This window comes from Neomonachus schauinslandi, chromosome 11 (genome assembly GCF_002201575.2).
Source record: "Neomonachus schauinslandi chromosome 11, ASM220157v2, whole genome shotgun sequence".
NCBI lineage: Eukaryota > Metazoa > Chordata > Mammalia > Carnivora > Phocidae > Neomonachus > Neomonachus schauinslandi.
This window is the reverse complement of record NC_058413.1, coordinates 52781441-52809308: the sequence shown is the minus strand read 5'-3', so window position 1 is coordinate 52809308 and position 27868 is coordinate 52781441. Positions and strand designations below refer to the sequence as shown.

At 55.3% G+C, this 27868-nt stretch overlaps 2 protein-coding genes across 2 annotated transcripts in view; one reads left to right on the top strand and one right to left on the bottom strand.

Annotated features, from left to right (window-relative positions):
• Positions 1 to 24913, top strand: part of STARD10 (StAR related lipid transfer domain containing 10) — a 26113-nt gene extending 1200 nt beyond the window's left edge. Inside the window, exons 2-7 of the mRNA XM_021704638.1 lie at positions 263 to 573; positions 20735 to 20882; positions 21490 to 21593; positions 22252 to 22369; positions 24195 to 24247; positions 24494 to 24913. Coding sequence (XP_021560313.1) covers positions 263 to 573; positions 20735 to 20882; positions 21490 to 21593; positions 22252 to 22369; positions 24195 to 24247; positions 24494 to 24739 — 980 coding nt within the window. The 3' untranslated portion in view covers positions 24740 to 24913. The remainder of the gene's footprint in view (positions 1 to 262; positions 574 to 20734; positions 20883 to 21489; positions 21594 to 22251; positions 22370 to 24194; positions 24248 to 24493) is intronic.
• LOC110593403 (60S ribosomal protein L31-like) lies at positions 17613 to 17990 on the bottom strand. Its single transcript, XM_044919526.1, has one exon. The coding sequence runs from the start codon at positions 17988 to 17990 to the stop codon at positions 17613 to 17615; it is 378 nt and encodes a 125-aa protein (XP_044775461.1).
• Positions 24914 to 27868: the final 2955 nt, after the last annotated feature.

Here is a 27868-nt window from a genome sequence, read left to right as displayed (position 1 = left end):
CCCCGGGGGTCTGGTCCTGGGCGGATGGAGAGTTCCAGACCGGCAGCCCCCCCCCCCCCCGCCCCCGATACGCAGCCCCCACTCCGGCCCCAGGGAGGTCGGGGGTCGCTCCTGGGGGTGGCCCCGTGACTGCCCGGTGCTGGTCCGCGCTCACTAGGGGGCCAGTCCCTGCCTGTCTGGAACTCTCCATCCGCCCAGGACCCCGGACAGCCCCACCCGCGCCCCCAGCGCGCTCACTCCCGTCCTCAAACCGGTCCTGCAGGTCCCAGGAAGGTGGCGTCAGCATCTGCAGCCGCGTCGACGTTGTCGGAGCCTCCGCGGAGGACCCAGGAGAGCCGGACTAGGACCAGGGCCCCGGGCCTCCCCATGGAGAAGTCCGCTGCCTCAACAGAGCCCCAAGGGCCTCGGCCAGTCCTGGGCCGCGATAGTGTCCAGGTGCCCGACGACCAGGACTTCCGTAGCTTCCGGTCAGAGTGTGAGGCCGAGGAGGGCTGGAATCTGACCTACAGCAAGGCCGGCGTGTCTGTGTGGGTGCACGCTGTGGAGATGGATCGGACCCTGCACAAGATCAAGGTACGGTTGCCCTGCCGCACGTGCAGCCTCCACCGCACCCTTGCTGCCTGGGACGGGGAGGGAGGCAGGGCCACAGACACCTGGTTGTGCACCTGGCCTCAGAAGGAGTCTCCTGCCAGGAACCAGGAGGAGGCACAGTTTGCTGGGCAAGCGCTCATCACACAGTTGGGCCAACTGAGGCCCGGAGAGGGGGTGTGACTCACTCTGGCTCCTCTCAGCCAGAGCCCAGGCTTCTTCATGTCCTTGCCTGCTCCTGGGGAGGTGGGCTGCTGCCAGGCCTGTCTAGGGGAGTGGTCTCCTTCTGGGACCGCTCTGCCCCCACAAGTCTTCACCGGGTCCCTGACTTGAGTTATCCCAGGTGGGGAGACTGAGCCCTTCTCTCCCTAATTCCTGGTTCTGTTTCCACTCTCTGCAGCCCTGGGTGCCAGGGACCTGATTCCTTCCTGCCGGATGCCCTGCACTTCCCTCTTCCTTCCCTCGCTGCTCCCAGAGTCTCCTGCAGGGACTTAGGATCATGGTTGGCAGATCCTGAAGTCAGGGCTTGGATGTCCCTGCTTTACACAGGGCCAGGCTTGCGGAGGAGGGGGCCAAGGGAAGCCAGCAGATGCAGGGCAGATGCGGGTACATCAGCTCCCTCAGAGCCAACAACCCCATTCCTCACAGCCCTGTGATTTTCCTCATACAGGACAGGCTTGAGGTTTGGGACCCCATGAGCCCACTTCCCCTGCGGGACAAGACGGGGCAGAGGCTGGTGAAGATTCTGGCCTAGAAGCCTCAGTAGCTGCCCCCCAACACATCTGGCATTGCTGTGAATGCCACATTCCGAGGGGGGCAGGTCTCCCTTCACTGGGCTCTTGGCAGTAGGTTGTGCCCTTCACCTCCCTTGCCTTTCTCTTGCTCTCCTCTTTCTGCTGCCCTCCTCCTCAGCATGGAGGAGTGTATTCCTATTGGGGGGGAGGGGAAGGGCACTGGACTCAGAGGGCACTTCTGCCCCGGACCTGCTCTCAGACTTAGCTGCGGCATTTTGACTTCATTCCAGGGTTGGAGATATCTGACCTTCTCTCTCCCGTGCCTTTCTGCCTCACTGTATCTTTGTCATTTACAGCTTTGTCCATCTGTCCCATGTGGCCTTCTAGCTCACCTTTCCTGCCTTCCCCCCCTTCCCCCCAAACCGTGACTCTCTGTCTGGATCCCAGCTATCTGACTATCTCTTTCTCTCCGGGTTTCCATGTGTGTCTCTCCATCTGGGACTCTGCCCAGGCCTGAGGGCCCTGGGCTAGGAGGTTCCTGGGGGCCTGATCTGTGTCTGAGGCTGAGGAGCAGGAAAGCAGAGGGCAGCTGGTATGTCCCAGCTTGGTGCTCTCTGAGGGTAGGGATAGATCCCATCCCTCTTTTGTGTCCCTAGCATCCAACACAGATAGAGCAGGGATGTTGGTTGAATGAAGGGATGAAAAGAAGGAAGGAACAAACTGAATGAAAGGTGAGCAAGGTTGTTGCGAGAACAAGGCTGTTTTCCAGACTGTGACCTGGGAAAGGCTTAAGGCCCCCCAGAAGCCGAAGGTCTGAACTAAGTCCAGTACACTCCCACCCTCTGTGTCAATAGGGAGGGGTTGCCTCCTCCGTCTGGCTTGGTTAATGAATAAACCCAGCCCAGTACCGGACTGGAGCTGGTGGGTTTTGAGACCAGACTGCCACAAGAGACCCCTTGTGGTCAGATCAGACTTGTCAGGTGCCCTTCTTTGGGTGAGGAGGGGACTTGGAAAAATTGGGTGTCGTGGTCCCTAGGCGGGACCTGGATCCTCCTTCCCGCTCCAACTGAGCAGAGTTTGGAGGTGCCAAAAGGCCCTTTGCCATCCCTGTTTCATACTCCCTCCTCACTGGGGCGCAAGTGAGAACACTGAGGCCCAGAGAAGGACAGGGGCCAGCCCAGGGTCACACAGCCAAGTCTTAGAAGAGCCAGGCTTGGAACCCAGATTTCCAGCCTCCTAGCTGTCTCTGTTCTGTTCCCCACAATGGAGGTAGAGCTGGGGACAGGAGGTGAACAGAGTTGGGGCCTAGGATGGAGGCTGGAGACTTGGCTATGGGTACCCCAAGGGGCCAGCCCCCCATTCCTGATCCCCTCAGCATAGCCCAGTGGAGCTCTGGGAGATGGGCAGAGGTCTCTGAGCTCCCCATCCTCAAGATTCCAGGATTCCCAGGTTCCGTGCAGTGAATCCCATTTCTGCCAGGAGCCCCCGCCCCGAGCCAAGCAGCAGCTGTGTCTCTCTCCACCTTCGAATTTACCCTCTGGCCAGTCCTGGGCAGTTGTAGGCTTGTCTCCATGCTACAAAGACGCCAAGAGTCACTTGCTTCCGATCACAGAGCAGCTGAGGCAGAAGTAGGACCCAGGCCAGCCTGGCTCCAGAGCACCTGCCCCTCTCTGCTTGGGCTCACTTTGCTGGACAACATTATAGCACTTGACCCCATCAATAACTCTTTGAAGTATGGCAGTGTTCTCATAATCCCATTCCTGTCTGATAAATGAAAGAGCTGAGGCCCCAAAAGGGGAAGTGACTTGCCAAGGTCACGCAGCAGGTCTGAAGCCAGAGTCCCCAGGGCTGATTGGGTCACTCCAGGGGGCTGGGATTCAACCACAGTTATTTGTTGAACTTTTGCCCCCTTACCGCATGTGTCATGGGCCTGCCCCCTGAACTGGGAAAGCCAGCCTGCCCCCTGGACAGGCCTTGTTCTCGTGATCCCAGGGTGAGGGTGGGGATGGGGTTCTGCCTATCTGTCTGCCTGATTGGTTTCCTCCTCATGTCTCTTCCCCTAGACTTATCTTCTCCTTGTCCCTGTGTCCAGAGGTCCCTGAAAGCCACTGTAGCTCTGGGCCCAGCATTCGGAGCCAAGGCAAAGGGAAGGGGCTGATGGAGGCCACCTCTACCTTTTTCCTCCCTCCTGGCCTCCAGCCTGGCCTGGCCTCAGGTCTGCACTGTGCCCTGGGCCCTGGAGAGGAGGCAGACACCACCTCCTGAGCAGTCAGGCCTTGTCCCAGAGGCAGATGCTGAACACGCATCCTGGGTCCAAGGCAGAAGGCAGATTGGAACCCAAACCTAGGTCTCTCGATGCCCAGGCCAGTGTCTGAGTGTATGAGAAATGCAAAACTAGGGGGTCTGCCAGTCATTTAAGCAGGGCCAGCTTTGGTCCAGTCCTGGCTGTGGTATCCTCTTCTGTGTCTGACCATAGGCACGTCCCTGCCCTCCTCTGGCTTGTTTCTTCATCTGCCACGGGGTTTTCCCGGCTCTAAGAGCCTCTGAACTCAACACCTGTGCTGGGGCCTGTGGGAGAGAAAGGAGGAATGAGGGGACAGAGAGCAGGAGGTGATGTGGCCTGCCAAGCCCTGCCTTTGATGCTCGTGTACTCAGGCTCTCCGATGCTGCAGCCTGCCTAGCCTTGTGCTTGGCTAGCCGTGTGAGAGGCAGAGGAGACCTGGCCCTGTCCTCAGAAGTTTCTAGACCCTGGTGAAGAGAGGAATGACAATGCCGGGTGACCCCTGCCTATTACATGAGGCAGATGTTCACAGGCAGACCACAGAGGCAGGAGTGGGCCCAGTGAGCAGGGGCCTTGAGGGGCTTGGTGGCTGGAGCAGGGGTGGGAGGTCTCTTGGGGGAGTGTGGCTGAGAACCTGAGGTTCCTCTTGCTACAGGAAGCTGGGCAGTGGGGACCTGTCTTCTCTGACTTCCTTTCCTATGGCTCCTCCCCTTCTGCTTTGGAGAAAGCTCCACAGCCCCTCCCTTCCCTATCTCTCTGTCCCCCTGTTCCCACATCACAAGGCATCCGCACCCGCACCCCAGGTTTCAAGCCTTCAAGTCTGTTCCCTCTAAGTGCCTCATTGGCTCCCCTGTGACATGGATTATTTTACGGATCCCCAAGAGCTCTTCTCACTCTTAACAGTCTTAACACTCTTAACAGACTCAAGAGGGTCGTGGGGAATGTGGGGGCAGGGGCAGATGTTTTCTTTATGGTTTTCCACTGAGTCTTCACAGCTGTCTTGTGTAGGTCTTATTAACACCATTGAACAGATGTGGAAACTGAGGCTTAGAGCAGGAATTCACTTGTGCAAGGCCAAACAGCTAGAGGTGGCTGAGGCAGGATCAGAATTCGGCTCCGTGGGTCTCCGAAGCTGAGATCTCTCTGCTCCCTTGGGCTTGCTTATAAACACCTCTGGGCCCTTTTGTGTTTAGGACCCCATGGGTCCCAACATACCCCTCTCTCCTGCCTGGGTCTCCCCGTGCAGTGTTGTTATGGGAGAGCCCCCTGGAGGGGACCGAGCTGAGCAAGAGCCCAGTCCTTGGTGTGACCTTGGAGGTCACTTCACCTTGCCGAGTCAGTCTTATCTGTGGTGGCAAGACTGTGAGTTAATCTGGTTTTAGGGCCTTAGACTCTGAGTTCAGGTTCAGGCTGGGACTCTGCCCATCTGGGGCTCAGTTTCCCCATCTCTACAGGAAGCTGCTGGGCAGGTGGTTTGTAGAGGCCATTTGGGCCTTAGACCATGGTAGAGGGGTCTATACTGGTGGACACAGAGTAAGGAAGGTGAGCTAAGGCCTTGCCACTCTGTGCCATCCGAGAGCTCTCTAGATGGGGCACTTGAATCCAGGATTCGGCCCTGAGGACCTGTCTCAGCTGCCTCTAGCTCTGGCTTGGCATGGGGGCAACTGGGGAAGTAGCTCCAGAGCAAACAGGCTCCCAGAGAGCATGAGGTGCTCTCAGGACCGTCAGGTGGGGGAGCTCAGAGAAGGGAAAGGTCACAGGGGGCTGGAAACTTTGGTAAGTCTTTCTGGAGGAGGTGCCTGGGCTAGGCTGGGGCTGTAGGGGAGAGAGCACATGGTCCAGAGTCCCGGTCACAGGGCCTTGAGCAGGTTGCTGCCACCACCTCGGCTTTAGCTTCCTCATTTCTCAAATGTGGATAGTAGGGCCACCCTGCTGTCTTTGGGCATTTCATCCATTCATTCATTCATTCAGTGAACATTCACTGATAGCCTCCTGCCTGGCCCTGTGCTGGAGGTTAGGGACAGAGAGGGGAATCAAGCCCACGTGCTGCTCTCAAGGAGCTCCCTCGTGCATGGAGGGACACTTGTCACACGAGCTATGGAGACCCAGAGGGGGCCCCTGAACCAGCCTTGGGGGCCAGGGAAGCCTTGCTGGAATGCTCAGGTGATACCTTTGGAATGGGGTGGAGAATGAGATGTAGGCATTTGATAGCAGTGGGAGCCGAGGAGCCGCTGCGTGGGCCCGGAGGCGGGAAATAGAGCAGTGCATTAGGAGCCTGGCAGGTGGCTTAGTAGGGAGCTTGGGACTCAGGGGCTTGGAGGTGATTAGGGAGCTGGACCGAGGCCCTAGGATCTCGGTCCTGGAGGTCCTGGGGTGCCAGGGGAGGGTTTTCAATAAGGCAGGTAGGAGGAGGAGGAGGATTCTGTATTTGTCTGGAGAGGTGCTGAGGCCCATGCTAAAGCTGGGGCTGTGGGGAATGCATCCAGAGAGATTTAGGAGCGATAATGGATGGGACATGGTGGTTTTAGCATAACCCTTTGCAATGTGCAAACTGTGTTGTGCAGGCTGGGGTGTAAGATGGTGTGGATGTGCAGCCCCCTTGATGCCTGCCTTGGGGATGTGAGGAACCTTGTGAATGTGAGTGGGGTGAAGGTGGGTGCCTCTAGTCAGTGTCCCCCTGGGGCCAGAAGAGCCCTCAGTCCGCAGGCTGGCTCTGTATGTCCACGCCCAGCTCCCCAGGCGCTGGCTTTTAAACTTTAACAAGCCCCAGCTCAGTTTCCAGCCGAGAGTCTTTAAAGTTTCAGGAGATGAAAGGAGGGAGTCCTGGAGACAGACGGGTTTTCTTTCTTCCCCTGCGTCTCCATGCCTGGCGGGGCCACCTAGATCCAGGACTGTGGGCCCCATGACTCCAGAAGCCTGGCAGTCTTCGGTGAACTGGGACCTTGGTTGGGCCACTCCAGCCTGTTCCTGAGGGACCAACGGCCACAGGCCTGGCAACCAGGTTGCCACCATGATAGACAGGATGGAAACCTTATTCCAGCCCCGATGCTTTACCTTTGCCCCTGACTGGGCAGGTGAGCCTGCCCCATCAACAGGTGGGAGGACAGCTGTTCAGACCAGGTGTTAGGCTGGAGGTGCCCCTGTTCCTTTTGGTGCCTCACTTTATCCCCTCTGGTATGCTTGGGCTGGGGCGCCTGGACCTTCAGAAACACAGACAGTGAAAGCAAGTGGCAGGCCCAGGACTTAGTGGTGGGTCCCACGCCAAATCCAGGCTCCTCTCACCTGTCTTGAGAGAGCTTGGGGCAGGTGGCCCAGAGCAGCTGGAGCTGTTCTCTGGGGCTTTAGCCTAACATTTGTCTCCCTGCCTCTCAGCCTGGCCTCACTGAAGACTTGCTACCTCTGTTATCTCTAGAGTCATGTCCCGAGGCATGGACACTGCCCCCCCCCCAGAGCACACACACGTGGGAAGTGGGATGAGTACTGTGGTCTTGGGCCATTTAATCTCGTCCTTTGGGTTTCATGCCACAACCTGCATCTGTCCCTGGTTCCCTGAGATCCCCTCTACCATCTTCTGGACGCCCCCTCTCTATCTTTGGTCCGTCCAGATTGCTTGGGACCTGATTCTGGACCAAAGAAGTGATAGGTCTTTTTTTTTTTTTTTTTTTTTTAAGATTTTATTTATTTCACAGAGAGAGAGAGTGAGAGAGCACAAGCAGGGGAAGCAACAGAGGGAGAAGGAGAGACAGGCTCCCCGCTGAGCAGGGAGCCCAACACGGGGCTCAATCCTAGAACCCTGAGATCACGACCTGAGCTGAAGGCAGACACTTAACCAACTGAGCCACCCAGGTGCCCCGGAAGTGATAAGTCTTAAGGCAGAGGCCTGACAACCAGAGGGGATGGAGTTTCCTGGTGTGTCTCCAACATTCATTCATTCAACACATTTTTATTGAGCACGTACTATATGCCACATATTGTGTTATATCCAGGAATTTAGTGGCAAATCAGACAGATCAGACCCTGCTGTTATGGGCTTACATCCTGAGGAGGAGACTAGAGAAAACAGAAGCAAACCTATAATTAAATAAGATGCCAGATGGTGGTTGTGTGTTATGAGGGCAGGGTGATGTGATAGGGCTTGTCTGGCCTTCTCTGTGTGTATCTTCAGTGTGTGGAGCTGGATTGGGGGCGGCTGTGTGTGTGATGTGAGCCTCCTCTCAGGTGCCCCGGTGACAACTCTGGGGCAGAAACCCGACGAGGGTCAGTAAATCATATTGGGGTTGTGTGTGTGTGTGTGTGTGTGTGTTTCCGCCTGCATGTGTCTGAGGTTGTGTGTATGTGCCTCTGAGTGTGGGACTGCGTGTCTCGGTGTCTGGTGTTACTGTGTGTGTGAGAGAGAGAGTCACGCCCCCTCACTGCTGCAGAGTTGTCTCTGATCCAATTATGTCTCCTCAGCTGTCTCCTGGTGGCTCCAGCCCAGGCTCCACGCAGGCTCTACCACAGCTTTCCCCTCCCTGCCTCCATCCAGCCTCCAGGCCTGGCCTCTGGGCCTACCTCTGAGTCCCAGAGTCGCCTCTTGGGGTGCGTTCTCTATCCCTGTGTCTGAGGGTTACTGCCTCTTCCTTTATGTCTCTACTTGTCCCTTTTCTACCGTGTTTTTTTTTTCTGTCCCGGTTATTTATTCAGTTAACAAACCACTTCTCATGCCTCCCACCCACTCTGCCCCACCTCAGCCAGTGTGCGGGTGCTGGAGACCTGAAGATGGATCAGACCCGGGCCCTGCTCCTGAGGCCTGGTGGGGAGACCAGTGAAGACTGGGACAGCCCTCCAGGAGAACTCAGGCGGAGGGACCCCAAGGCCGACAGCAGGGTGTGGGGGCTGTCTGGGTGGGGCCTTGGGAGCCCGGCAGGAGCTAGGCTGCAAGCTGAGCAGTTCTCTGCAAATCCCTCAGTGCCAAGGGCTCCCAGAGGCAGGAGTATGGACTGAGAGTGAGAAGGAGTGGAGGCAGAGCCAGAGAGGAGGACATTTTGGAGTTGGGATCTGGGCCCAAAGGCAGAGAGAGAGGGACAGCAGGGACTTTCAAGCTCGGTAGTGCCACCATCAGCTCTGGGTTTTAGAAAGTTCCCTAGGGCAGGGGAAGCACCGGCCTAGGAGCCAGGAGACCAGAGACAGGGATGTGGCTGCAGTGGTCCAAGCAAGGATGGGGAGGCCTGCCTAGGGTTGGTGAACAGGAGGTGTTGGAAGGTGGTGGCCGAGCGGAATCCCAGGGATGGGAGTGAGGGACGAGTCCAGAACCGTGCCCGGGTTCCAGGCACTGGAGGAGAGTGGAGGGCAGTGGGCATTGGGGTAGATGATACGGCAGCACTGGACATGGTGAGTGTGAACCTGGGGGTGATGCCCAGGAGGCTATTGAAGACGAAGTCTGGAGCTTTCTAGAGAGAGTGCTTTGGGGGCATCAGACCATTGGCAGTCTCTGAAACCCTGGGAGGTGTTTATCCAATTTGTCTTGGTCTTGATGTCTTTGTGTCAGCCCTGGCCCTTGTCTTGTCTCTCTAGTCACCCCCTAGCCCTCCCTCTTCTCCAGGCCCACCCACCCTCTGCCTCTCTCAGCTCTCCCTCCTCTGTCTGGCTCCCCCGCCCCACCCCCCCAGGCTGGAGTGGAGTGGCAGGAGCTCCAGCCCAGGAGGGCAACTTCTGAGATGTCAGAGCAGGATGCTCCTCACTGCTGCAGAGCTGGGGCCTGCCGGCCTGGAGCCCGAGGGGTGTGCTTGGGGTCAGGGAGGCTGCTGGAGACCGGGGGAGGGAAGGGAGAAGGAGGCAGAACGGCTGTGAGTCACTCAGCGCCGGATGGAGAGCAGCCGAGGGCCCAGCGTGGGCAGCTGGAGCTGACTCAGGAGCCCTGTCCAGGGCAGGCATGGCAGCACGTCCGCTCTCCACGGTCTCAAGGGGACCCCACTTTGGGAGAGAAGATGATTTGTAGGTATTGGTGCCAGATCGCCTTCCCTTCAGAAGAGAGGGCCACAGGGCTGGGCTGATCATTGTGCAGGTGGGAATGCTGAGCTAGAAGGTGGGGGAAGGAGCCTCTGCACTGGGCCCATGCCACACATGCTCTCTTTGTCCGTCTAGCTCCCCTCACTCCAGACACAGCCGGCCCCAACAGACCCAGCCCCAGGGACAGTCCTCAGCTGGCCAGGTGCTTGCTCACCTGCGATGCCTTGGCTCCTCCACAGAGCAGAGCCAGGTTCTTGGGGAACAGCCTTGGGTGGACTGTGGCTCATACTGGGTTCCGGGTTGGTTCCCTCACTTCACTTTTTTGAGCCACCATTTACAAATGGGCATAATCTTCCCTCCTCCCAGGTAGTTGGGAGGATGGAATTAAATGAATTTGTAAAGCTCTTAGCACAGAGCCTGGCACGTCATTAACATTTGCTGAATGGATGAATGAATGAACAGTCGGAGGTACTCAAGGGACGGCTCCATTTTCTCCCGCTTCCTTTCTTGTTCACTCAGGTTACCTGGTGGAACTGCTCAAGCCCTCTCCTTCCTCCAGCCAGTCCGGGCCTTTTCCAGGCCCCAGACTCATGCCAGCACATCTGCCAGGAGCTCTTCCCCCTCCTTTTCTTCTGAGCGCCATCTTCTCTTCCTTTTATCCTGTAGGACGTCACTTAGCTGCTCCGCCTTGTAGCTTGTCCTGGCTTCCCTCTTCCCCTGCTCCTCCTGCCCCAGCAGAGGTCATTGCCTTTCAGCCTGAGGGCGCAGGGGCCCTCTGGTCTCCTCTGGTCCCACTCGCAGCATGGTCAGGTGATGTGGAGCATTTCCAAGCTGACTCGGCATCAGCATGGGCAGCTTCAGGCCCCAGCTCAGCTCAGCCCAAGACTTGCAGGTCCAGGGAATGAGGACCTCTGGATTCTGGACAACACTCTCAACTCAGGGGGAAAAAAGTATAGTTTCTATGCCTTGTATAAACTGTGTTGATAACAAGAATCCAAAAATGAAAAATCACCCGAAGCCTCGATTCCTGAGTAAAACTTTTCCTTGGTTCCTCCCAAGTCTCATTCAAAGGTGTAGATAATTTATACATAGTTTAGGCCTTGGCACAAATATGTATCCTCTTTTGTTCATTTAACATTGCATCTGTAAAAGTTTCTAATATTGCTACAGAATTATTAATTCACGAACATTTCCGGCAGCTGCTTCCTGCCTGTCCTATTCTAGGTTCTGAGGGTTCAGAGCCAGCCTTGCCCTGGGGAGCCCAAGTTCTCAGTAGCTGGACAGTTGTCATCCAGGTGATGTGTCTTAACCCATCCGGGCCCAGCTGTGGGTGGTGTTCCAGGTCGTTCTCAATATATTTTGCTAATTATAAATGCAATGACATAGTCATGAATATTATAACAGCTTTTTGGTGTGTTTTTTCCTGAGTATAAATTTCTGGTCCTGGGGTTCCAGGAACTGAATGGAAAGACATTTTTCTTTTCTTAAAGATTTTATTTATTTGACAGAGAGAGAGGGAGAGAGCACAAGCAGGGGGAGCGGCAGGCAGAAGGAGAGGGAGAAGCAGGCTCCTTGGGATCATGGCCTGAGCCGAAGGCTGACACTTAACCCACTGAGCCACCCAGGTGCCCCTGAAAGACATTTTTATGATTTTAAAAATATTTGCCAAATTGTTTTTTGGAATAATGGAATCAATTTTTGCTGTCATTAACTGTATAACAGTTTTACCATATCCTCACAAGCAGTGGGTATTTTCTATATTTTTGCTAATTTACTAAATATAAATTGGCACCTCAGTACAATTTAAATTTACTTTAACTATCAGAACTATTAAAGATCTTTCAGCAAGTCCCAGAATCTTCCCTGAAGCCTGTCTCTGACCCCCTCTACCCCTACACTGCATTTCAGGCAAGGGTGATGGCAGGAGTCATCAGCCTCAAGTGCCATAGAGATTTTTACGAGTCCAGGAGGTTTCCACGATGACTCTTCCTTCTGATTCCACAGAAGCACTAAGGACCACCAGCCATGGCTCCTGCACTCTGAAAGTCAGAGGAAGCCTACACAGGCACAACCTCTTTGTTGGCTCATCTGCCCACCCTTCCATTCAGAAACAGTTCTTTACTAAACTGTGCCAGATACAGGGGACGCCACGATGAACAAGGGGGCCATAGCGCCGTGGGCCAGTCAGTGCTTTGCAGCGTGTGTTGACGGAGGGAGGCCTGGGGGTGGAGGAGACAAGAAAGAGGCCCCCAGGCCAACCTGAAGGATTTAAGGACTGGGAGGGTTTCAGCCGGCCGAGGTTCAGAAACAAAATAGGGAAGGAGCCAGGGAAGGAAAGTCTGGGGAAAGCAGGACTGATCAGACCTCTCTCCTCCTGCACCCCTCTCCCCACTTTCTCTGACCCCTTGTGTCAGTGCCCTTGAGCTATTCTTGAGATCTGGGGGGCTTTGGAGGAAGGTCTTAGAAGTCTCCATTCTGGGAGCCCCAGAAACCCAGAGGCAAGGGTAGGTGCTCCATCTGCTTAGCTCAGTGCTGGCCTCTTGGGGCCTTTGGGAGAGACAGTGGGGGGCCCTGGGAGGGGACCCAGAGCAGAGAGGGTAGAAGGGCTGCTGAAGCTGAGCCTCTCACATGCCATATGCCCCAGGCCAGTCTGCATCTCTCAGCGCCGGGGCTGACATGGAATTGGCAAGTGCCTGGCGATGGGGGCCGTGGGGGCCGTCGGGGGGGGGGCTGGCGCATTTGTGTGGGGGTCCTAGTGGAAGAGGGCCACCCACCCCACTCTCTATCCATCCACCCTGTGGAGGGATCTGGGGCATTTTTGGTTTTTTAACTTTGTTCCCTGGCCCTGTATATCCTGCCCTTTGGGGATTAGCAAGAAGGTGCTCCCGTCAGCAGGGCCTGAGAAGTCCGGGGAAGCTGCCGGGGCTTGGGGCTGGAGGAAGGGCAGCTGTGGCCCGGGCTTTATGTACAAGACTCATTTAATCCTCACAGCTCCACTCTGAGGGGCAGATTCTCCCTGTTTGACAGATGAAGATACGGGGACTCAGAGCTGAAGTCCTTTGCCCAAGCCATAGCCAGAAAGGATCTGCTGAGTAATCTGTGAGCTGTGGGGCCTGGCTGGGCCTGGCTGGGTCTGGCGGGGCAGCGCGATGGCCGAAACCTTCTCAGGGCATCTTCCAGATGCAGGGCTCCAGGGCTAAGATTTGGAAGAGGCTCTGTCTTTGAGCTCAGTGAGGTCTGAGGATGGAGTGTGGAACTTGTTCCGAGGAAGAATGTATGAGCTTTGCCTTTCCTGGTCAGCAAGCCGTCTGAATCCAGTGAGCTCTGCATAATAGCCATCAGTTAACTAAGACAGTCTCCAGTTGCCTGAGTGGTGTTTGGGCTGGGCCAGTCCTGCCCCTTGATGACAGTAGCAGAAAGTCTTGACACTTTGGGGTCAGGCACAACCAGGTGCTGGTTCTCTGCTTCACCACTGTTAGCCTTGAGGCCTTGGTCAATCCTTGTAATTCTCTGGGCCTCAGTTTCTGCATCTGTAAGATGGGGATGATGATACCCACTGGGGAGTTGGGAGGATCAGAGATAGTGTTTATAGAGGATGCATGCAGTTGGGGCCCCTGACAACTGGCAGAGGCAGTTGGAGCTAAATGTCAGCCCCTGTTGGGTCCATGGCCCAGGTGCTCCACAGAGGTCTCCTTTGTGATGATGATTTAGGTAGTGGTTTTGAGCCATTAATGCATGGTAATGGTTATTGAGGTTGTGGCTGTGGTTCAGGGCTATGATTGATTTGATACTGAGTGCCCCACCCGCAGTCAGGAGCACTTCCCTTTGATTTGAATATGGTTCTGTTGGGAAAAGATGATTTGCGTTTACAGTTACTCCTCTTACACTGTCTGCTAAAATGCAGCATGGTAAGCAGTCAGGACAGCCTGTGGGATGTTACAGAGCCCACACGAACCCCTTACCTTCTCTGGGCCTCGCCTTTCCCAGTGGTAACTGAAGAGTGGTGGAGGAAGAGATCATCTCCCGGGTCCCTAGCTAGACCTTTGGGATAATCCGTGTGCCCCAGATATCCTACGGGCAAGGATACCGGAGACCTGCTGTGTGAAGTCTCAGCATGAGGGCCAAACTTGGGTCCACCTGTCTGTCAGTTTGCATGTTACGGCCCTGGCCTTCGGCCCTCATGGCCACATGGCAGCCCCGTGGAGGTGACCTGACTTCTTTTCCCCTGTCTGGGGTCAGCTATCTCCCTGGGTCTTGGGAGATACTGCAGCCCTTCTCCCTACCACTTCCCTCCCTCCCGTGGAGATTCTTCCTTCTCTAAAGCGGAGCCCTGGGAAGGCCTCCAGAGACGCACAGGGCAAGGGGTGGGAGAGAAGGGAGGGGCAGAGTGAGACACAGCTTGGCACCCAGTGGTCCCTCTGTTGAAACACCCTCTCCCCCCTTGTGGCACTTCTCCTCCTTTTCCTTTTAGGCTTCGTTGCTCTCTGCTCCCACAGTCACCATGCCCCTGTTCCCCACCCCGACTCATTCTCTCCTGGGATTTTGTGTCCTTGTCCCTCTTGCCACCTGTTCACTGGGGCTCCTGGTTCACTTCTGAGGCCCTACTGCCCAGTTGCAGGCCTGGCACACAGCAGACTCCAGAAAGTGGTGAATGGATGGATGGACAGATGGGCAGGGCGAAGATGAGGCAAGAGGAGCACCCAGGGCACACATATGAGGTCGCACATGCACATGGGACCTGGTCCTGTCCTGTAGAAGGGTAAATGACTGCTTACGGAAGCCTGCTGAAGTCAGAGCTGCTACTGTTTTTTGAGTATTTACTATATGCCAGGCATATCACATGCATTATCTCATTTAATTTGATCACAACATCTCCATGAGATAGGTACTATTATTACCCTCCCTTTTCATGCACAGAAACAGACTTGGAAGTTTGTGCCCAAGGGGAGGAACTGGAATTGGAAGCTGGGAGTGCCAGACTCAAACCTGCAAGAGTCTTCCCTGAAGGCCTTCCTCACTTGCCCAGTCCCTTCTGACCGTGGCTCTACGGGACTGAGGGTGTGCGGGTCCCAAGGGTTCTGAGCACTCTGCTTTCTACCTCCTGGGGCTGGAGAGAAGGGAGTGCGGGGGACACAGTCTGTGGTTTCTCCAGTGTCACCTGCTCCCTCTGGGCCTCAGTTTGCTCGGCTGCACGTCAGCTTCCCTGCTGTAACCAGGCCCCGGGGGGTTCTGCAGCTCTGCATGGCTCCTTCACAGAGCAGCCAGGAGCAGCCCCCCTCCGGTTCGGGTTTGCAGGGGGTGCTCCCAGACGGCCACCCAAGTGACTGACTTGCCCAGGGCCCAATGGCTGTGGGTTCCTGTCACAGGCCTTAGTCCCCCCCGCCGCCCCCCTGGCCCAGGTGCTCTCCAGTGACTCACCCCTACCCCCACCATCCCTCCTGAAGCTCTTAGAATTACACCTCGCACATGTGGTGGCCGCCGCTGTGGGCCCGATGGGGCTGGATGTAATTTACCCTTCTTGGCTCAGCTGCGCTGCCTCCTGGAGGCTGTGGAAGGAGCACTGCCAGGAGCCAGGCGGGCTGAAGACACCCACGGTCCCTATCCACTGTCTTCTCCGGACCAGCCCCCCAGCCTGCCTGCTTTTTCACTCGCAGCGCCCCCGCCCCCGCCAGGCCTGAAACCACTGCAGCCCTGGGCCGAGGGAAAATGGGCAGTGTCTGGGCAGCATGGGTCCCCTCTCAGTGTGCACCCACCCCCAGCCGCGAGTGCACCTGGGCTCTGGGGACGCTGAGCCTGGCCAGGGGGAGGAGGCGGTCCCAGGTAGGATTCTAATCTAAGAGCAGAGTCCTGCTGTCACTGCCCCCTCCACACACTCACGGCCCCGGAGAACACCTCTGAGGCCTTGCAAAGCCACATCAGCTTCCAAACTTGGCTTTAGTCAGAGAAGTTCTGTTTCCTCAGAGACCACCCTGGAGTGCTCCTTGATGGCTAAGGGTACAGGAAAAGCGGGTTTCGGATCCCTGCTCCGCGGCTTCCTCTGCTGTGCGATTCTGGCAGGTTGCTGCAGCTCCTGGGTGTCGGTCTCCTACTTTGCAGTGCGGGAGGGATGCCAGCTCATAATTTGGGGTGAAGCGCGAGTGTGCGTTGAATGTCTGCTGCAGCATCCAGACCTCCACGTGACTGCTCGGTAGAGGTTGTCCCCATGCTCCTGCTGCTGCCAGTCTGACCTCGGTGCCTTCTCCAACGCCTTTCTCTCCGTCCCACGCCCCGCCCATCACTTCGCTCACTCGCTCACCCATGGGTTCACTCATGCGTCCTTAGTCTCCTTCAGTCGCACGGAGTTTGATGCTGAGTGCCCCACCCGCAGTCAGGAACACTTCCTTGCCCTTCACCACCCTGACACTCAGCAGGCGGGACTTTTGTAAAAGTCCCTTATTTGGGGTTTGTCTGATTTTCCTAATGATTCGATTTCGGTTATGCATCTTTGGCAGAAAGGTCACATAAGTGCTGCCTGTATTCTCTTCATTGCGTCCTATCAGGTGACACCCAGTGGTAACTTGTCTCGTCCCTAATGACGTTCGCTGTGATCACTTGATTCAGGAGGTGTCTGCCATGCTTCTCTACAATGAAGTTACTCATTTTTCCCTTTGTAATTAATAAGTATTTGATGGGAAGTTACTTTGAAGCTATGTAAATACCCTATTCCTCATCAAACATTAATTTATCTATTCATACCTGTATATACTTTGGTTTCCTATTTTATTCCATGGAATATAATCTGTCGTTATCACTATTTTAATACACGGGTTGTCCCAGCTTTAGCCTGTGGTAGGTAGCCAACCTAGTTTGTCTGGGACTGAGGGGTTTCCCAGGATGTGACATTTTCGATGCTAAAACTGGCAAAGGGGGCGCCTGGGTGGCTCAGTCATTAAGCGTCTGCCTTTGGCTCAGGTGAGGATCTCAGGGTCCTGGGATCAAGCCCAGCATCGGGCTCCCTGCTCGGTGGGGAAGCCTGCTTCTCCCTCTCCCACTCCCCCTGCTTATGTTCCCTCTCTCACTGTGTTGTGTCTCTCTCTGTCAAATAAATAAATAAAATCTTAAAAAAAAAAAACTGGCAAAGCCTTGGGCAAACCCTGACAAGTCGCTCCCTGAACCCGTGGGGAGCCCTTCATGCTGGATCCTGTGTCTGCTGCACAAGGTCCCTGTCATTCTGTGAGTACATCCTTACTTGCTGGCTCAAGAGGCTCCAGGTTCATCTTATCTGACCCAGCCCTAGAATCACGCATTTCTCCAAGAAGACCTGGAACCAGCACCTTTTGAGTGTTAGCCTACACCACACCAGGGGGACTGGGGCAGACGGAACTCAGCTTGCCTACACGCCTCACTCTTGTCTGCCTCTGTGCCTGTTTCCTGGCTCTTTTCTCTTCCAGGCCCCTTGGCAGACACCTGCCTTCCAGACAGCTTCTCCTGCAGCCCGATGCCTCCCTCCACCTTGCAGAGCTGACCTCCTCCTTTGTGCCCTCACCGGGCAGTTTGGAGTACCTCTCCATTGTCAAGGTGATCTCCTCCCTCAACTGGAAGCCTCTCTAGCACAGGCCTGAGTCAACTCTGATTCTTCTGTGCTCTGTACAGGGCTGGAATTGGGGGCTGTTAGTTAAATGATTGGATCTAGAGTCATACCCCTTCATCGAGCAGAAAAGCAGAGAGGGAGGGTAACATTTCAGGGTCACACAGTGAATCTTTGCAGTCTGGAGTCTGTCCTTGAACTAACTAACTTTCTTTCTTTCTCTCTCTCTTTCTCTCTCTCTTTCTTCCTTCCTTCCTCTTTCTTCCTTCCTTTCTCTTTCTTTCTTTTCTTTCTTTCTTTCTTTTCTTTCTTTCTTTTCTTTCTTTCTTTCTTTTCTTTCTTTCTTTCTTTCTTTCTTTCTTTCTTTCTTTCTTTCTTTCTTTCTTTCTTTCTTTTCTTTCTTTCTTTCTTTTCTTTCTTTCTTTCTTTTGTGTTTTAGACCTTTCTTTGACAATCAACAGTTCTCATCCACATTAACTGTCTGTAGACTTTTGAAAGTGGTGACAGGTACGTGGGTAACCAAGGTATGGAGCTTGTTTGGTGAAACTTCATCCTTGTTCTGTTTCTGGACAACTGCACACGGATACCGTGGAATATTCCTTATTCCCTTGGCCCAGACAGCTTTGTTGAGCCTGCTGTCAATGTGCACATCTGGAGTTCCCATCTCCTTCATGGCAAATTTCTGGATCTCTTTGGGTGCCTGAGGGGCACGCTTCTTGAAACCCACTCCGTGGATGCTCTTGTGAATGTTGATGGTGTGTTCTCTGGTCATTATGTTGTTGATGGCAGAATGGCCCTTCATCTTCTCACCACCCGTCTTTGCGGGAGCCATTCTGCCAGGCTGGAAAGCGAACTTTGGTTTCCTTAATTCTAAAATGGGGCTAATACCTCGGGGCCTTTCTGTGAGAACAAAATGTGGTAATGTGTATAAAACACTTAGAATAGTGCCTGGAGGAAAAAAAAGGAAGACTGTCTCCTCTGCTGGTGGCTGGAGGAAGAAGGGGGTGGAGAGGAGAAGCCAAAACAAAACAAAAAAAAAGGGTAGTACCTGGCATCTGGTGAGTGTACCTCTCAGTATCTCTGGGGGCCTTTCTACTTAAATCTTCATTATTGTAGAAGCAGTACTATACATTTTAGAAAACTAGAAATACAGCAAAAAGAAAACCATTATATTCTCATCATCTAGAGATTGCCGCTGTTGCTGCCACTTTAGTGATTGTTCTTCCCGAGGCTTTTCTGTGCATATATTTCCCCCCAATGAGCTTATACTGTGCGTTCCCTTTTGTAACCTGCTTTTCTTCAGGCAGCAATCCACCACTTTGTTTCAGCAAATTTCAGCATATCTAATACTCAGATGATACTCACATTTCTCCAGTCATCTCAAAGATAGCCTTTATAGCTGTTTTGTCCATGCCGGTGTTCAATCCAGGACCACACCTTCTATCTGGTTCTTGTGTCCTGCCAGTCTAGCCCAGGCCCTCCCTTAGGACATTGATCTGTAGAAGAGACTGGACCAGTAGCCATGGAGAATGCCTCACCATCTGCCTTTGGTTGTATTCTTGTGAAATTTAGCTTGTTCTCTGTCCTCTGTATTTTCTGTAAAGTGAAGTATATCCAGGGCTTGATGAGTTCACTGGTGCCTAGAATCCCCAATAGGTAGTGATGTGCCCTTCCTGTGGCCTTTCCTCACCATTAGTGGTGCCAAGGCCTAACACAAGATTAGAGGAAAGGCAATGTGACTCTCCCTCATATGGTTGCATAGATCTCCTTTTTTAGAAACATGGGTGGCTCCCTTGGCACCATCTGAATGCCCAGTTCTGGGAGACCTTTTTAAACTATACAAGCAAACTCGTCCAGTTGCTGAGGGGAACTTGGTCCTGGGGTTTTGGGCTTTGGGGTGAAAAAAAAGCACAGAACAAGGACATGAATTAAGTTTCATCTTGCTGAGTGCAAACTTAACAAAACATAGTTCTGTTTTTACAGACATATGATCTGGGTTAAATCCCAGCTCTGCTGCTTACCAGCTGGGCAACCTCGGGCAAGTTACTTAACCTCTCTCGGCCTCAAGTTCCTCCTTGGATTTCTTGTCTGACAGAGTTGTTTTGAGGGCTAAATAAAAAAAGTATCCTTGGCTCTTTTCTCCTGTAGATGGAAAGCTCTTCAAGGACAAGGCTAAAAATTGTAAGAAATCCAAAGATGTTTGGGGCACCTGGGTGGCTCAGTCAGTTAAGCATCCGACTCTTGCTTTCAGCTCAGGTCGGGATCTCAGGGTCCTGGGATCGAGCTGCACCCTGTGTCTGGCTCTGTGCTCAGTGCAAAGTCTGTCCCTCTCCCTCCCCTTCTTCTCCTCCCTGCCACCCCGTACTCGCTCTCTGTCTCTCAAATAAATAAATAAAATCTTTTTTTTTTTAAAGATTTTATTTATTTGAGACAGAATGAGAGAGAGAGAGAGCTCATGAGAGGGGGGAGGGTCAGAGGGAGAAGCAGGTTCCCCGCCGAGCAGGGAGCCCGATGCGGGACTCGATCCCGGGACTCCAGGATCATGACCTGAGCCGAAGGCAGTCGCTTAACCGACTGAGCCACCCAGGCGCCCCTAAATAAATAAAATCTTAAAAAAAAAAATCCAGAGACGCCTGGGTGGCTCAGTCGGTTAAGCATCTGCCTTTGGCTCAGGTCATGATCTCAGGGTCCTGGGATTGAGTCCCATGTTGGGCTCTCTGCTCAGCGGGGAGCCTGCTTCTCCCTCTGCCTGCCACTCCCCCTGCTTGTGTGCTCTCTCTCTCTGTCAAATAAATAAATAAAATCTTTTAAAAAAATCCAAAGATGTTTGTTGGATAAAAAAAAAAGAGCACAGATGATACGGTAGGTGATGAGTATCATGGATGAGAAAAATCATCCATTTAGGCATTTGTTTATTTATGCTTTCAATTCTTTTTTTTTTTAAGATTTTATTTATTTATTTGACAGAGAGAGAGACAGAGAGAGCACAAGCAGGGGGAGCAGTAGAGGGAGAGGGAGAAGCAGGCTCCCCACTGAGTAGAGAGCCTGACATGGGGCTCGATCCCAGGACCCTAGGATCATGACCTGAGCCGAAGGCAGATGCTTAACCGACTGAGCCACCCAGGCGTCCCTATGCTTTCAATTCTTTTAACATGTACCCATTCCAGGTTCTGTGTACCTCCATCCATGAAGTTCAGGGGTCTGGGAAGGTGCAGAGAGATTTTAGTGTATGGGAGTCCAGAAGGTCTGGCCTGGTCATTCAAGAAGGCTTCCTGGAGAAGGAGACCGGGACGGAAGGGGATGTTTGGGGGAGACTGAGACGGAAGGGGAGGTCTGGGGGAGACTGAGCAGGGGGAGATGGCCTCTGGATACAGAGCTGTCTGTCTCCTGGCACAGGTGGCTGCTGTGAGGGCTGGACAGGGCTTGTGGCAAGAGGTAAGCCCATGCTGGCTTCAGAGGTTGCTGTTCTTCTCTGTTCTCCTCCTCCTTCTCCCCTTCTTGCCTGTCCCCCCTGGGGTCTCCTGGCCAGGGCTTGGAGCCTTGTGTGACCCCGACCACCCCTGTGTCTGTCTGCAGTGCCGGATGGAGTGCCGAGATGTGCCAGCTGAGACACTCTATGACGTGCTACATGACATTGAATATCGAAAGAAGTGGGACAGCAACGTCATTGAGACTTTCGACATCGCCCGCTTGACAGTCAACGCCGACGTGGGCTATTACTCTTGTGAGCAGGCTCAAGCACATGGTGCCAGCCAGGCCTCCAGCTCACAGCCTCTTTCTGCCACCTGCCCGCCTTGCGGTCACTCCCGTGGCCAGGCTGCTCAGACACCTGAGTGCTGAGATGCAGGGCCGCCCTCTGTGACAGCCTCGCCCGTTCCCAGACACTTGGGCACACACACGTGCACACTCACAAACACACAGACACTCCCGTGTTCATGTATACACACTCCACACCCGTGTACACAGTCACGTACGCAGCCCACGGCCACGTGCCACATGCTCACAGTCACACATTTTCAGATACACACACTCACAATATTATGGTTCTCCCACATACTCACGTTCACATAGACAAACAGCCAGGCCAGCAAGGGAAGGGCCGTGTGAGGTGGTGAGCAGAAATGGCCCGAGACGAGAGGCGAGAGGGTTCTGCTCTGTCCCTTTCCTAGTCTCAGCTCTGGGACTGTGGGCTGGGAGGTGGAGGGGTACCCATTTGGATCAGGGAGAATTGGCAGTTAACTAGGCATCTCTGTGTCCTGGGCCTCAGCTGTGCCCTCCCTTGCAGGTAGTCAGGCCAGTGGCCTGGCTGAACTGTCCCTTGCACTCCACAGGGAGGTGTCCAAAGCCCCTGAAGAACCGTGATGTCATCACCCTCCGCTCCTGGCTCCCCATGGGCACTGATTACATCATTATGAACTACTCAGTCAAACATCCCGTGAGTCTCCCTGCCTCCCCTGCTGGGTGGGCAGGGGAAAGTGCCAGGTACGACCGGGCCCGCAGGCCTGGCCCAGGAAGAGGCCTCTGGCTGCCATCATGACTTTCATGTGACTTCAGCCTGGGCATGACGCTCTCTGGCCCTCAGTTTCCTTCCTGTATAGTGAGAATAATGGCTCTTGTCTCCCTGCTGAGCTCTCAGGCAGATGGGAAGAGGGTGATGAGGGCCATCACTGTGGGCGAGTGCGATGGGCTGGCTGGGAAAGTGGGTGCGAGGGGTGAGAGGCAGGCTTCTCTGACCCTCCCTGAGGCTGGGCCGCCTTGCTCTCCATGGCAGGCAGGACAGGCAGGTACAGCTGGCCTGGGCAAAGATGAGTGTGTGTGTGTGTGTGTGTGTGTGTGTGTGTGTGTGTGTGTGTGTGGGAGTGCCCATGTATGTGCTCATGACCCCAGACTGGGGGCTTTCCTGAGGAGAACGGGGTGACCTAGCCTGAGTCCTCCCTTTCTCCTCACCCCTGCATCAGGCCTGGCCTGGAGTGGATGCCAGGGGGTTTGAACTAACTAATTCTGTGTGTGTGTGTGTGTGTGTGTGTTTACTCACAAAGACACTTCTTTTGTCCCAACCCTGAGTCTCACCTCCCTTTGCCTTCCATCCCCAGAAATACCCGCCTCGGAAAGACTTGGTCCGAGCTGTGTCCATCCAGACGGGCTACCTCATCCAGAGCACGGGGCCCAAGAGCTGCGTCATCACCTACCTGGCCCAGGTGGACCCCAAAGGTGAGGGCTTGGCCCTGGCAGCCCATCATGGGATCCTTTCCTATACCACAGGGGATGCGACCAGATCAGTAGGCCAGGGATCTGCTTTTGATCCCTAATTTTGATTAGGGATCAAAAAGGGCCTCTATTAGGAGCTGTTTTGTATTTTGGGGCATCTCCATCCAAAATATCATTTGAACCAAGGTTTGAGACTTTATAATGGTTTGAAAAGCAAAGGCCAAGGTGGTAGACGTTGCTCCATGATAAAGCTTGGAGCTCTTTTCCTGGACTCCCGCACCCCCAGGCTCTGACTTGCTTCCCGCTCACTGGCTACTCTCACTCCATCTGTCTTGCTGGCTCCTATCATCTGCCCATCCTGGAGGCCTGAGCCTCCTTGGGAGGGCTCAGCTATTCCCAAGGCTTCTGTGGCCAGCTGACGTGCATCTCTGCTGGGATCCAGATCCCTGTGGCCATTGGCCTCCTGGACTCGTCCCTCAAGATGTCTTTCCAGGACCTGAGACTCACTGTGTCCAGTGCTGAACTATCTCCCCTTCTAGGTTGTGCCTTCTCCTAAGCCTCCAACCCCCAGTCACCCATGCCAAGAACCTGGGGGTTGACTGGGGTGCCCTCTGCTCAGCTCCCAAATCTGGCCACCCATTCTTATTGATCCTACCTCCTAAATAGCTCCTGAATCTGTCCTTTCTCTCCATACTCAGCCACCTTGTCTGTCCTTACAGCTACCAAGGGACTTTTCCAAAACATGCCTTTCCTCATGACTCTCTTCTGATTAAAATTCTTCTCTGGCTGTTGCATTCAGAGTAAAGTCTAAGCCCCCTCCCCAGCTTTCCCAGTGCCTCCTCATACCTTACATGGTCCCACCTCCCTGTCTAGGCAGCACTTTCCCTCAGCCTCGAAACACCTCTCCTTCCTCACTCATGCCCCTAGGGCTGCTTCAGATGTCACCTCCTTTGTCTCCAATACCAAAGTCACCGATACCCAGAGTCACCACCAGCTCCCTGCTTGGCAGGCTCATTCCCCTCTAGCAGAGCCCTTGGCCCCAGTTGGGCCCCAGACAGTGAGCTGCTCTTTGGGTCCCTGGGACTGTCCCAGAGTAGGTATCATGGAGTGGATGTGGAGTGAGTGAGTGAATGGGTGACTGTCTAGAGGGTGGGTAAGCCCTGAACATCTTTGCCTGGGTATGCCCCGGCCCCACTGGGGGTCCAGTGACCCAGGCCCAGGGCCCTCTAGGACCTCACTGACTGTTGGGAGGCAGAGTAGACACTTGGGAATGAGAAAGGGTGGGCAGGTGGGCTGTGGATTCCAGGTCAGGCCAGGGTGGGGTACTCAGCCAAGAGGCCTATGTAGCAGGCCCCTGGGGCAGGGGGCGTGGAAAGATGGGTAGATGAGGGGCTGAGCATCAAGGCCATTCACAGGTTGGGTATGAGAAGGGGGATGTCAGTGGAGGGGAGGTGGCAGGCGGGAGCTGGGTGGGTCATGATTTCAACCTACTTGTAGCCTGTGGTCACCTAGGACCCTGTGGTTTTCTTCCATGCAGTCCTCTGGGGGTCAGCAGAGGGACAGGAGGGGTGTAGGGGGTGGGTTTGGGGGGACACAACAGAATTGAGCCTGGAGACCTTGGGCTGAGGTGGAAAGAGAAAGTGAGGATGATGTAGTCTTATAGGACTTGCCTCACAGCCTCCCCCCCCCACACTCCCGGGGGGAAGAGGGTAGTCTCTTTGGAAGCCCCAGGCTGGAAGGAGCGGGCTGGTATGTATGTTTGGTGGGGGCTGGGTCCCTGAGGCGGCTGCTTTCCTTCTCTCCTCATTACCCTTCCCTGCTCTCATAGGCTCCTTACCCAAGTGGGTAGTGAATAAATCTTCTCAGTTCCTGGCTCCCAAGGTGAGTGGCCTTGGGACTTTGGGGTATGGAAGCTGGGGGAGAGGGTTCGGATGAGGGGGTGGGTCAGGGATGGAGACTGGGAGTCAGGGGGCGGAGTCAGGGCTGAGGGGCGGAGTCATGAAATAGGCCAGAGTCAGGATCCCGGGAGCCGGGGACTGAGACGCTGGAGGGCGCAGGCCGGGACGTGGCGAAGACTCAGTCCCCGTCCGCGTCCACCCCTCACTCGGCTGTGCGGCGGCCCCGCAGGCCATGAAGAAGATGTACAAGGCGTGCGTCAAGTACCCTGAATGGAAGCAGAAGCATCAGCCGCACTTCAAGCCGTGGCTCCACCCAGAGCAGAGCCCCTTGCCGAGCCTGGCGCTGTCGGAGCTCTCCGTGCAGCACGCGGACTCGCTGGAGAACATCGATGAGAGCGCGGTGACAGAGAGCCGGGAGGAGCGCCTGGGTGGCGCAGGCGGCGAGGGCAGCGACGATGACACCTCGCTCACCTGAGCGCGGCACCACCGCAGGGACCAAGACAAGATGGAGTGGGGCCAGGGGTGGCGGATCCTCCCGCGCTTTCTCCCCTCCCCCACCCCCTGTGCCTCTTAGGGACGCTGGGCTCGGGCCCAGGCTGGTGCGGCGGCCTGGCTGGACGCAGCCCCAATAAAGGATCCCACAGCCTCAGCCGGCTCGTCGCTGTGCCTGCTTCCCACCTCCCTGGGGCATGACCGCCACTCGCCGCTGCCCTTAATCCCCATCTCCTAGAGTTCATTTTGTTAATTTCATTATTGATCACCTGGCCTTTGCCCCTTTAGGCAACCCCTCATTTCCCCATGTGTAGCTGGTGGGGGGGGGGGTATGTCAGGTTATCTCATCCCTGCCTCCTGCCCATAGTGTGTTCTCTTCTCCTGTGTCTATTCATTAGTTCCCTCATCCATTCACCCGTCCTTGTTGCCTGTTCCTTCTGCCGTTTGCTCCAGGCTCTTTGGCCATCTTTCACTGCTCTAAGAGAAGAAGTAGGTCTGGCCAGAGGCCTCGGGTCAGGGGTCAGAGGGTGAGGTTCTACCATGTGAGTACAAGCTGCAGAAGTGGAGGGTCTGAATGTCTCCAGTCATCATGGAAGGAAGGGGGCGAGGTTCCTGGGTCTCAGACCACATGGCTGTGGGCCTCAGAATGAAGACTGGGGACAGCATGTTCTGGAGGAGGAAGGTTGGGGGTTGCAATGAGGGTCATCAGACTCCAGTGCAGTGGAGGGACCAGGTCCTGTGATTCGAGACTTCCCTAGGTCACTTTGAAGACCTCAGGCCTGTGTTAACAGAAAAGGTTGGGCTCCCAGTCCTTTGCAAGTGATCAGATGCCAGTCCCCTGGTACTGTGTTCCACCTGGCTGTTTTGAAGTCTAGGCTTTGAGATCTAGAGGGGTGCCTGAATCTCCCTTGTTCTCGGTGACCTCCAGGTACCCTCTGCTGCCTGAGGGACACCCCTGCTATCAGACTGGGAGGAGGAGGGCTCTGTGCTCTGCCCCTCTAGTGTTTTTGCACCCCATATGAATTTGGGGCTGGGAAGTGCTCTCCAAGGTTTGGCCCTGTCCTCCCCTCCTGGAAAGTGACTTGCCTTAGCCTTATCAGGAAGATATAGCCTACTTGGAGTTGACTCTTTTCTAGAGGGGCAAAGTGGATGTCCAGTGGAGTGTAGGCAGGAGATTCTATAACTCACCAAAACTTGGGTTCCAATCCCAGGCTTGCCCAATACTGGCTTTGTAACTTTGGACAAGTCCTGGAACTTCTTGGAGCTTCATATTCTAATCCCTAACCTGGGGTGATGATTTTTGCCTTCAAGGAGAGGTATGAGGATTCAGATAAAAGGAGTAAGTTGCCCAGCACTGGGCCTGGCATGTAGTAGGTGCTCAGATTAATGACTCCTAATCTCAGAGTCAACCCCCATGCCCCATCCTGGTGAGAGCTGTTCTTTCAAATATCTCCATCGGGCATTTGGAGAAATAGAAGCACAGAGAAATTAGGGTCTCTTGACTGGGCTGGTCCCAGAGGTGACAGGGACACAGGACCCAGGAATTCCTGCCAAACCCAGGGCCCTTATCTGTGTATGTGCTGGCAGGATGGGCAGACATCTCCCCAGTCTCAGCCAGTGAAGGTGTCTTGGTGCCAGGACCTCAGGCTGTATGCAGCCTTCTGTCAAGGGATCCTGGAGCCCTTTGGGTAGGACTCTTCCCCACCACCCTGCCCCTGGGGGATGTGGGCCCGGAGAGGGAAGTGGGATATCCTCGGAGAATGAGGTGGGGAAGGACTTCCAGGAGGAGAAGGTTAGGGACCTAGGTCGTCCTGCCTCCAACTGCCTCTTTCCACCCTGGGGGTCTGGGCCCCTGGTGCGGGAGGGGGTTTGGGAGTGTTGTGTGGCTCATTTCCCGCCGCGCCTCCGGGGGGTAGAGTCACCAGGAGAAGGGTGGCAAGAGGCTGGGAGATTCAGGAAGAGATGGAGACTCAGCGGGCGGAGAGGTGGAGGTAGATCTGAACCTCACGAGATAGAGACGGACCTGCCAGCAACGAGAGGGGCTCGGGAGACGCACAGACCGACCGGTCCGCTAGGCGGGCCAGGCCCGCGGACTCAGAGACCGCGACTAGGCGGGGCGGAGCAGGGGGCGGGTCCCTGCCCCTCCGGCCCTCCCCTCCCCGGGGCGTCACGTGGGGCGGGCGGAAGCACCCGGCGGGGTGGGCGCGCCCGGCCTGCGGCCGCGAGTTCTCTACGCCGGCGTGAGTCAGTGACGGCGCCGGGACCCCGGGTCCCCGGGTCCCCGCGTCCCCGCGTCCCCGCGTGGAGTCTTTGCTCAGAACAGGTAAGTGAGGCTGCCGGGACCTCCCCGCCCGCCGCCCCTTCGCCAGGTGTTGACCAGAGTTTCCCCATTTCGCAGAAGGGAACGCCAAGGCCGCGCGCTGGTTGTGCGCCCGGCGCCTACTTCCGCGGGCGTTTCTCCTAGGGTAGTTGTCTGCTCTCTTGTCTGGTGTTGGGGATGAGGGTCATCACCTGAGGATGTGCGGTCGGGCCAGAGTCGGTAGGGAGGAGGGCGAACCGGCGGGTCAGGGGGCTTCCAGCTCTTAGTCCTTTAGCATGAAGGTTCCCAGGAGCCGGAGCCAGCCCGCCCTCGGCCGCCTTGCTTTTCTCATCTGTGAAATGAAGGCTCCCACCTCGTTAACCGCGGAGACCCTTACAGCTCTGCACTTTCGTATGACCCTTTGCCCTGAACCTGGGGCTCCAGTGACCTTGGGCAGACTACTTCCGGTCTCTGTGCCTCAATTCCCCACCAGTAAATGGGGGCATGGCCTCCCAAGAGGCCCTACCTGGCCCAATTGCTGGAAAGAGGAGGTGGTGTGTGTTCACTGAATGGGGTCAAGCCGGGAGTGGGTTGTTGGCACTGGAGAGAGCAGGCTTGGAGTGCAGCCTAGGGGGCATGGGGTGGGCGTTTGGTCCAAGATCTCTAAGGGTGGTTTTTGGTGTTGGGGAACTCTGATCAGGAACGATCACAGTATGGTTTCTGGCATATGCATCTCTCTCCCCCAAAGCTCTTGTGCTGGGGAGCTTTCCTTGATCCCCAGGCTTGGTTGCAGGGAAGGGGCTGGCGCGGGGC

Bases quoted from the DNA above. Each gene is read 5' to 3' on its own strand.
- LOC110593403 (XM_044919526.1), bottom strand. From the start codon at position 17,990: ATGGCTCCCGCAAAGACGGGTGGTGAGAAGATGAAGGGCCATTCTGCC.